Source organism: Entamoeba histolytica, genomic scaffold (genome assembly GCF_000208925.1).
Source record: "Entamoeba histolytica HM-1:IMSS scf_1104750518109 genomic scaffold, whole genome shotgun sequence".
Taxonomy (NCBI): domain Eukaryota; phylum Evosea; order Mastigamoebida; family Endamoebidae; genus Entamoeba; species Entamoeba histolytica.
In genome coordinates this window covers 83,463-94,149 of record NW_001914895.1, presented here as the reverse complement: position 1 = coordinate 94,149, position 10,687 = coordinate 83,463, and the positions used below count along the sequence as shown (strand labels likewise).

General features: G+C 23.9%; 5 protein-coding genes across 5 annotated transcripts; 3 read left to right on the top strand and 2 right to left on the bottom strand.

Moving 5' to 3' along the window:
• Positions 1–1,924: 1,924 nt before the first annotated feature.
• EHI_118920 (Rab family GTPase) lies at positions 1,925–2,620 on the bottom strand (the record flags this gene model as incomplete). The annotated part of the gene is made up of 2 exons (XM_649011.1): positions 1,925–2,389; positions 2,495–2,620. The coding sequence occupies 2 exons, from the start codon at positions 2,618–2,620 to the stop codon at positions 1,925–1,927; spliced, it is 591 nt and encodes a 196-aa protein (XP_654103.1).
• A 509-nt stretch (positions 2,621–3,129) lies between these two features.
• Positions 3,130–3,690, top strand: EHI_118910 (guanylate kinase, putative; the record flags this gene model as incomplete). Its single annotated transcript, XM_649012.1, has 1 exon — positions 3,130–3,690. One exon carries the CDS (start codon positions 3,130–3,132, stop codon positions 3,688–3,690), a length of 561 nt encoding a protein of 186 aa, XP_654104.1.
• A 128-nt stretch (positions 3,691–3,818) lies between these two features.
• EHI_118900 (vacuolar sorting protein VPS4, putative) lies at positions 3,819–5,078 on the top strand (the record flags this gene model as incomplete). The annotated part of the gene is made up of 1 exon (XM_649013.1): positions 3,819–5,078. The coding sequence occupies one exon, from the start codon at positions 3,819–3,821 to the stop codon at positions 5,076–5,078; it is 1,260 nt and encodes a 419-aa protein (XP_654105.1).
• A 1,472-nt stretch (positions 5,079–6,550) lies between these two features.
• Positions 6,551–8,170, bottom strand: EHI_118890 (uncharacterized protein; the record flags this gene model as incomplete). Its single annotated transcript, XM_649014.1, has 1 exon — positions 6,551–8,170. One exon carries the CDS (start codon positions 8,168–8,170, stop codon positions 6,551–6,553), a length of 1,620 nt encoding a protein of 539 aa, XP_654106.1.
• Positions 8,171–8,378: 208 nt separating this feature from the next.
• Positions 8,379–10,511, top strand: EHI_118880 (Oligosaccharyl transferase, putative; the record flags this gene model as incomplete). The annotated part of the gene is made up of 1 exon (XM_649015.1): positions 8,379–10,511. The coding sequence occupies one exon, from the start codon at positions 8,379–8,381 to the stop codon at positions 10,509–10,511; it is 2,133 nt and encodes a 710-aa protein (XP_654107.1).
• Positions 10,512–10,687: the final 176 nt, after the last annotated feature.

Here is a 10,687-nt window from a genome sequence, read left to right as displayed (position 1 = left end):
TCTTTTTGAGTTTAAACACAAACATTTTTTGAAATAATGAAACGTCTAATCAAAATGAAAAATATACAATGAATAATATTTCATGATGAGATTAAGTAAAGAATTAAAACATGTGTTTAAATGGGGTACGAAAATTAGCAAAGAAAAAATGCATCTAAATAATTTACAAAAAAGAAAAAAGATGCAAAATAATTTGCATCCATAGAATTTTCCATTTATTATATTTTGCTCCTAAAATAATAATCAAAAAATAAAAAATATGATAAATATACAATCTGTATATATTTATGTTTATATTTTATGATCATTTGTATTCATTTTGTATGAAATATTAATGAAGTAGATTATTTGATGAATCATATTTCATTATTTGTATTCTTTTTATTCGTTTATTTATATGTTATTTATCTATGGGATTTTTATATATTTATTGTTGGATATTATATGTTCTCTGGTTTATATTATTTATATCATTAGTATTGCTTCTTATTATATATATATATTATTATATTATTCTTATTTTATTTTTTTATGTTTATATTCTTTAGATTTTCTTATTGTTATTCTTTTCTATTTGTTTATTTGTTTATTCATCTTATTCATTTTTATATTCTTATCATTTATATCTATTTTCATTTTATATTTATTCTCTTTTGATTTATATTAATATTAATTTTATATTTTATACTTTGATTTTATTATTATATCATTGATTATCATTTCTCCTTTTATTTATCATTTATTCTTATTATTCTTTTGTTTTTTATATTCTATATCATATATTCATATCATTTTCATTTATATTTTATCACTTATTACATGTTATAATAACATAACACATATGATTGATTATATAATAAACATCATGTTTAAATTATACATATAAATAATAAACATAAAAAAGAGTAAAATATTTTTCATTAATAAAATAATATTAATCATTTTACATCATTAAATTAGACACTTTTATTTCATATTTCTAATTTTTACATTAAAAATACACTTTTTATTTCTTCTTTTCATATTTTATTACCTCTTTGTGATTTATTATTTTTATATTCTTTCTTCTTATACTTTCTTTTTATTCTTTTATATATTTCTCTTCTTTTTATATACCTTTCTTTCTCTTCTTTTTATTATATTTTTTTGTTGTAATATTAACATTACAATGATAATTATATATTCATTTATCATAATATAAGAAAGGAAATAATGAGTAATTTTAATATACAATAAATTAAAATAATAATAATAATAATAATAAGATTGATAATTAAATGAGGAAAGTTGATAGTGTTTGAAAAGGTATTAATATAAAAGAAATACAAGAATGAAGAATAGAAAGATATGATACTCAACATTGAAAAGCTAAAAAATAATTGAATAATTGATGAATAACACTCTTAACACACCAGAATGTAACTAATCTCTGATGAGCAAAGAAAAATAGAAAATAAAAGTAATAGCACTTAATTAATTACTATTTAATTATTGATTAGTTTAATGTTAATAGAATTGGTTAACACATTATGTTATTAACAATGATGATATGCCATAATGTTATGATGACACAGTATTTACCTAGTCAAGCAATAACAATAATAGAAATTTTTTTTTCTTTTTTGAAACTCACGTAATAATAACGTTTTGAATTATTTTTTATTATAACAAATAATTTTAAATAATTATGATAATAATAATTCAATAATTAAAAAATAAAGTTTGTTTAATACATTATTATTTTGGTTATTGAATTTAAAAATAAATATTTTCAAAAAAAAAGAAATAAAAAAGAAGTATTAAAAATACACTCAAATACTATTATTATAAATAACTCCTTCTTTTAATAAATATTAAGTTTAAGTAAAAAAAAACGATAAATGAACAAAAACGACTGAAAAATAAATAATGAAAGAAAATTGTTTTAAAGGAAAACACATTTCTTTTTTTCACTTTTTTCTTTCTTACCTCCTTTTTTCTGACTTTTCTTATCATTACCCTTATCAGTTGGTGCAATAAATTTCTCATATAATTCTTTTAAAAGAGTATCATATACTTCAGTACATCCTTCCCCTGTTTTATTAGATACTTCAAAATATTCACAATTTAATCCTTTAGCAACTTCTTCTGCTTCTTCTTTAGTAACTTCTCGTTCAAGATCACTCTTAACTCCAACAACACCTTTTACATAACCATTATCAACATATCTATCACCATATGATAACCAATTTTTACAATTTTGAAGTGAGTCTTTGTTGCTAAGATCAAATAATGCAATGATACAATTAGCATGGTTATAAAAAGATGCAGTAGTTCCAGTTCCATCATCTAATGGATCCATTAAATTTAATGTAATTTTTTTACCTTCATAAGTAATATCTTTAGTAATCTAAAGAAAATTAATTTCTAATTACTTTTTTATAACATGTTAATAATAACTATATCATCTATCTTATTTCCTTATTAAATAATAATTAGTGTTATTTTAACAAACTAAATTCTCTGGAAAAGGTTCAACCTCTTCTTTAAATTCTTCTCCAATAAACCTACGGGTAAGAGATGTTTTACCACATTTTTCATCTCCAACTATACATATTTTCAATGTAAGTTCTCCTTCCATTTTATATTAAACCTATATTTTTTAGTTCTTTCTTTTATTTTTTTTTGGTACTTCTTCCTTTTTATTTCATTTTTTGTATCATTTTATTAATAATTTATTATTTTATCATTTTTTTTTAGTATTTTCGTCTTATACTTGTTTTTGTTTTTATTTTTCTTCTTATATTCTTTCAATAGAATAAAATCCCGAAAGATGAAGTTTAATTACACAGTTCTAATTGTGATGTATCGTAAATTTTTATTAATCACTTTATTTTAAGACTACACTATTCTTTATTTAGATATATTTTGAAACTTTCAAAATTTCATGAAATGAGTGAGAAAAAATTTATAGATAAGATGTAAAACAACAAATTCATGAAGTGTTTCTATCAGACATTTTTGTTTCTTTTGTGTCATTCATACCTTCACAATAAAGTAAAAAAAAAAAAAATAACATAAGCAAGAGTCATGTTGTTATAAAAAAAAGGAACTAAAAAAAAATTAAAAGTAATAAAAAGAAAACAGATAATGGGTAAATATCAGGTTCTTGTTCTTTTTGGTCCAAGTGGAGCAGGTAAATCAACAATAATGCACCATCTTATGGAAAAATTTCCTGGGAAATTTTCATTTAGTATTTCACACACAACAAGAAAACCAAGAGGTAAAGAACAAAATGGTGTTGATTATTACTTTATTGAAGAAGAAGAAATGAAGAAAATGATTGAAGAAGATAAATTTATTGAACACGCCCATGTTCATACAGCCTTCTATGGTACTTCAAAAATGGAAATTGAACGCATTGCTAATAATAATCAAATTGCAATTCTTGATATTGATCTTCAAGGAAGTAGACAAATTAGAGGTAAAGTGGCAGCATTCTTTTTGTTTATTGCACCTCCTTCAATGGAAATTTTAGAACAACGTTTACGTTCAAGAGGTACAGAAACAGAAGAACAAGTCCAAGTTCGTTTAAAGAATGCACTTATTGAAATGGAAGGAGAAAAAGAAGCAGATGCAGTAGTTGTGAATAATGTATTCACAGAAGGATATGGTAAGATAGATGAAATTATAGAAAAGAATTTGTTTTAAATAACAATCTATGATTTTAAGTTTGAGATGTTTTTTTTTTTGATGTTTAAATGAAAAGGTGAGGAATAAGAGATAGAATGGAAAACTAGAAAATTGAAACGGATCTGTTAAACAAAAAGCATTAAGACATGACATCGTTACTTGATAAAGGAAAAGAATTTTCTAAGAAAGCAATGGAGGAAGATGAAAAAGGAAATTCTAAAGAAGCATTAGAATATTATAAGAAGGCTATTGACTGTTTGGTTGCACATAAAAAAACTGAAAAAAATGAAAAAGTTGTTAATATCATTAATAAACGAGTGAAAGAATATGTTGAACGGGCAGAATATTTAAAAAGAATGATAAGTGGAGAAAGAGTTAAATCAGATGACCCAGATAAAGAAGAAGACGCAGAAAATAAAGCTCGTAGTAATGCTGTTGGGAATGCTGTATTAAAAGAAAAACCAAATGTACATTGGGAAGATGTTATTGGTTTAGAAAAAGCAAAAGAAGCTTTACAAGAAGCAGTTATTTTACCTATTAAATTTCCACAATTATTTACTGATAAAAGAAAACCATGGACTGGGATTTTATTGTTTGGACCACCTGGTACAGGTAAGTCATTTTTAGCAAAGGCAGTTGCTACTGAAGCTGATTCTACATTTTATTCAGTTTCTGCATCATCATTACTTAGTAAATATTTAGGTGAATCAGAAAAAATGGTTAAAGAATTATTTGAAACGGCTAGAAAAAATAAGCCAAGTATTATATTTGTTGATGAAGTTGATTCGTTATGTAGTTCTCGTGGGGATGGAGAGACTGAAGCAAGTAGACGTGTTAAAACTGAATTCTTAGTTCAAATGAATGGTGTAGGTAATTCTATGGAAGGGGTATTAATGCTTGGAGCAACAAATATTCCATGGCAATTGGATACTGCTATTCGAAGACGTTTTGAAAAAAGGATTTATATTGGACTTCCTGATGCATCAGCACGTGCTAAAATGATTAAATGGAATTTAGGTAAATTACCTAATCAATTAACTGACAACGATTTTAAAATACTTGGAGAACAAACTGAATTATTCTCTGGAAGTGATATTGCTACTCTTTGTAAAGATGCTATTTACCAACCTGTACGTACATTACAAGCTGCTACTCACTTTAAATATGTAACTGGACCATCTCCAATCACTGGAGAAATACAAAATGATTTAGTTACACCATGTAGTCCTGGAGATAAAGGTGCTATGGAAATGAATTGGAAACAAATTGAAGGAAGTAAATTAGTTGTTCCACCAGTAACAATGATGGACTTTATGAAATCAATCAAAAACTCACGATCAAGTATTTCTGTAGAGGATGTTAATAGACATCGTGAATGGGCTGAACAATTTGGACAAGATGGATAATTTTTGAATTATTGATTACAGTCTTTTCTTTCATTTGATTCTTATTTAAGAAATACAAAAATTTAAATTTAGTTAAACAATAAATTAATGTTGATGTTTTGGCGGTCGTGGATTAATTACATTGTTCAAGAATGTTGAACAAAATGGATATAAAATACTTATTGATATTCCAAATGATAAAAATGTACATACTCCTATAATTGGTCCAAATAATATTCCTGTGGTTAAAGAGGTAATAAAAGCTATGCATAATAAAACAATCATTACAACAAGTTTTACATTCATTGTAATACAGATTGATTTTTAAGTTCTTTTTGAGTTGTATTTATTTTTTTGTGTGTTTTATTTAGTATTACATTTATGTAATGATTAGTATTAATAATACTGTCTTCTCAATTTCAAATAACTCCTTGTTTTGCTGTTTTATTTGTTGATGTATAAAGACAAATGACTTAAAAAACTAAAACTTTTCTTTAAATAAATAAGAATCTTCTAATAGGTTTATATAATGAAGATATTGAGAATTATGTTAATTTGAATCAAAAAATAGTATTTCATTAGTCTTTTAAGTTAGATAAATTATTTTCTAAATATTTTTCTATAGAATTTTTTTAAGTACCTTCCATTAATAATGATGAGGTTTAATTGTTAATATTGTTTTTATAGAATAGAAGTTCAATTTATGATTAAATAAATTATGTATATATGCATGAAAATTATTTTCAATTAGAATTTAATTGTGAATAATATCCTTTTTGTTTTGGTATTTACGTATTATTAATAAATTATTGAATAACAATAATAATATAAATAAGTTATAACATCTTCTTTAAGACTTGGATAATTACAAGAGATTTTTATTTTATACTCTATTTGTTTGTTTTAATTTTATCTTTATGGTAAATATTCAAGTAATTGGAATTATATATATCAACTAGTTATTTATTCATAGTATTAGACTCTGTTATTGAGTACAAATAAAGAAGCATTTTAGTAGTTAAACAAATGAACTTTTTTGTTTTATTCATAAATTAAGCGTTATAATTCACTTACAACTATTTAATCATAAAATACTTACAATTTCATTTAAAAATTAATGAAATTTTCATTAATATGATGATAATTATTATAAACAAAGATATGAACCATAAAAAATTTAAGACATAAAAATATTACCACTTTGGATTATTAAGAATGTATTTATTTTGTTTTTAATTCAAAAAAGAGTTAAATTTTTATAAAGAAAAAGAAAAATAAAGACAAAGTTTGAACCACATTCATTGAATAAAAAACAAAACAACACAATAAAGTTAAACTTAAAATTTTCATATGTATGAATGAATTTAAAAATGTATAGAAATGATAATAATTAATAGATATCACTTAAGGATAATAATTTATTTAGAAGAAAAACAAAAAAATTAAAAAAAAAAGAAGAGAAACCCATTTACAAATTAATGATGAGATTCAAATTACTCTTCCAAATCACAAGAAGAACATCTCTCAAGTGAAATAGAACTTATAGTTCTATAAATATTTCTAACTACTTGAAGAGCATTATTTTCAAAAATTTTATGAAAAATATTATATCTTTGAAAATTTTCAAATTGAAATAAAATAGAAACTTTTGGAATAGTTTTTGGGATTTTTAACAATTTTGGAATATCTTTTGGTATTTGTTTATCTGCATTCATTGTAATATTTAGAGAAGTAATAGACGAAGGTAAAGAAATTGCATCAACACATCTACAATTCAAAATAGACAATTGTTTTAATAAAGGAGGGACAGGATATCTGAATATATATTTACCAAATATTTCTATAAAAAAGTCATCAACAACAACAATTTTTTCAATAAAAATACTAAGACAAGTAATTGAAGAACATAAACTTATATTTGCAATACATTTAATTGAAAGATTTTGTAAAGTTTGTGGAATATTCATTGATCTATTTAACTTATTAATTGAAAGACTTTGAAGTGTTTTATTTATTTTAAAGTTTTTTGTATAAGAAGACAAGTTTAATACCTGTAAATTAGAAGGACATTCGAAACAAGTTTCTGAATGACTTATTGTTAAGGATGTAAGTGATAATGGAAATTTTAAATGTGTTTTAAGTATTCCTAATGATATTGAATGAAGATGAGTTAATGTTGAAAGGTTTGGAAGGTTTGGAGTAATAAAATCTGATGGGAAAGTAAGTTCAATTAAAGAAGGAGATAAACCAATAGTAGGAATAGTTGGAGTAGGTGTTTTTATTGTTAATGAAGTTAAAGAATTGAAAGGATAATAAGAAGCAATTAAAAATCCTTTATAATTCATTGGATAATAATATTGTTGAAAGGAAGATGCATTTTCTGTTAAATAACTATCATAAAAGTAAGAAGAAATTGAATTCAAAAAAACAAATATCGAAGAATCAACAACTGAAAAAGGACAAAATGAATAAAAGAAATGTTTTACAGATAAAGGAACTTTATTTCTAAGAGATTCAATAAATTCAAAATCTTCAATTGATTCATAATTAATATTTACATCAATACTTAATTCTATTAATTGTTTAATATATTTTTCTATATCAATAGTATCACTACCATAATCTAGACAAATTGTTATTTGTTTTAAATGAGGAAAAAATGATATATGGTTAATAATATATTTTAAGTCACACGTTGAGCTATTAATTAATGTTATTCGTTGAAGTTTATCCATTTGGTTTTGAATTTTTTTAATATCTCCTTTATAATTAAGTAAACGGGGATATAGAAAAGTCGTATCACTAAATTGACTTAAATCATCATCAATCCGGTATTGAATAAAAATTTGTTCAATACCTTTTAATGTTGATTCTATATAACCTAAATCATGATATTGAACTTGTACTGTTTGTATCATAGGAAAGTAAAATAAAATTTTTAATAATTTAATATCACTTTCACATTTTATTAATGATGTAAAGTATGGATTAATAAACAATGTTTTAACTATTTGATTTGCTTTTTTATTAATACGAATAAAAGTTGAAATATCATGAAAAGTAGGTAAGTATAAAACAATATTCTTCAAAAATACGTCTTCTAAAATAACCATATCAAATAATCATTTTCATCTACTTATCATCTTTTTTTTTATTTTTTATTAAATAACAATAATTATCGTATAATTTATTGTTTTTATCTTTATTATATAATGTGAAAAAAATGTTTTAAAAAAATTAATTTTATAATAACATAAAAAAATAAAATAAAAATAAAAATCTGAAAAAAAACTTAAAAAAAAATAGTTGTAGATTTGACAAATGGAAATGGTTAAATCATTTCTTCAGTCAACAGCTATGCGAGGATTGTATGTTCTTATTTGTGTAGTTATTGCAGTATTAATTAGACTTTATTCTGTATTAAGATATGAAAGTGTTATTCATGAATTTGATCCATATTTCAATTATCGAGCCAGTAAATATTTATTAGCAAATGGATTAGATGCATTTAATAATTGGTTTGATGAAACTGCTTGGTATCCTTTAGGACGTATTGTAGGTGTTACTGTTTATCCTGGATTAATGTATACTTCAGTATTTTTCTTTAGGGTACTTGAATTTTTACACTTATCAGTTGATATAAAAGAGATTTGTGTATTTATGGGACCATTTTTTTCTGGACTTACTGTCCTTGTAGGTTATAGAATGACTACTGAAATTGCTTCACAAAAAGCTGCATTAATTGCTGCATTATTAATTGCTATTGTTCCTGGTTATATCAGTCGTTCAGTTGCAGGAAGTTATGATAATGAATGCATTTCTATTTTTGTCTTATTATTAACATTTTATCTTTGGATTCGAGCAGTTAAAAGTGGAAGTCCAATTAAAGCAGCTTTATGTGCACTTGCATATTATTATATGGCACTTTCATGGGGTGCTTATGTGTTTATAATTAACTTAATTCCATTACATGCATTCTTATTATTAGTCTTTGGAAGATTCAGTAATAGATTATATACTGCATATACAACATTTTATGTTATTGGTATTTTATTATCAATGCAAGTTTCTTTTATTGGATTCCAACCTATTCGTTCATCTGAACATATGGCATCAATGTTTGTATTTATTTTTATTCAAATATATGTTTTCTTTAGCTGGATTAAATCAAAATTATCTGAACAACAATTTAAAAGATTTTATATTAAATGTATTATGACAAGTATTATAACTGGTATTCTTATTATTACAGTGTTAACTCTTACTGGTAAGATTTCTCCTTGGACTGGTAGGTTTTATGCTCTTCTTGATCCTACTTATGCTAAAGAACATATTCCAATTATTGCATCTGTTTCAGAACATCAACCAACGTCATGGGGAACATTTTTCTTTGACCTTCATATAGTTTGCTTCTTTATTCCATTAGGAATTTACTTTATGTTAAAGAATATAACAGATGAAAATATTTTCACTGTTTTATTTGTAATGACAACAGTTTATTTCTCTGGAGTTATGTCTCGTTTAATTTTGATATTATCTACTGGTGCTTGTATCGTTGCTTCTATTGGTATTAGTGAAATGTATAGTTCTGCTGTTAAAGTGATTTTTAAAGAAGAAAGCCAAGAACAAACTAAAAAAGTATCAACCAAAAAGAAACAAACAAGTAGTTCTAATTACTCTTTAATGCAAAATGTAGGAATTTTCATTTTTATGGTTTTATCATTATGTTTATTATCATATGTTAATCATTGTTTATTTGTTGGAAGAGAAAGTTATTCTAGTCCATCAATTGTAATGAAAGTGCCTACAGGAGCTAATTCCTTTATAGTTTTTGATGATCTGAGAGATTCTTATAGATGGTTAAATCAAAATACTCCTAAAGACTCTAAAATTATGAGTTGGTGGGATTATGGATATCAACTTGCTGCTGTTGCCAATAGAACTACTATTGTAGATAATAATACATGGAATAATTCACATATTGCACTTGTTGGAGGTGCATTTGCAAAATCAGAAAAAGAAAGTTATAAAATCTTGAAAAAACTTGATGTTGATTATGTTCTTGTAATATTTGGAGGTGTTATTGGATTTAGTGGAGATGATATTAATAAATTCCTTTGGATGGTTAGAATTGGTGGAACAATTGATCCAACTATTCAAGAAAGTGATTATTATTCTAAAACAAGTCATGAATTAGAAGTTGGAGCAAATGTTACATCAACGATGAAAAACTCTTTAATGTACAAATTATGTTATTACCGATTTGGTGAATTAATGACAGACAGAAATAAGCCAACTGGATTTGATAGAGTAAGAAATAAAGAAATCGGTTATAAAGACATTGAATTAGACCATTTAGAAGAGGTATTTACCTCAGTTCATTGGATGGTAAGAATCTATAAAGTAAAGAAAGATAATAATAGAATTTATGATATAGATTCATTACGCCATTAATTACAAATGATTCTTTTATTTCACATATTTTTTTTAATTATTTCTTTTCTTTCATTTAACTGTAATTCAATCTCTGTGTATTAATTTAATAAACTAATACAAAATTCTCTTCCTTTGGATTGATAATTTCTTTGACTACAATATTTGCTTCTTATCATAACTCTCTGGTTTATTTC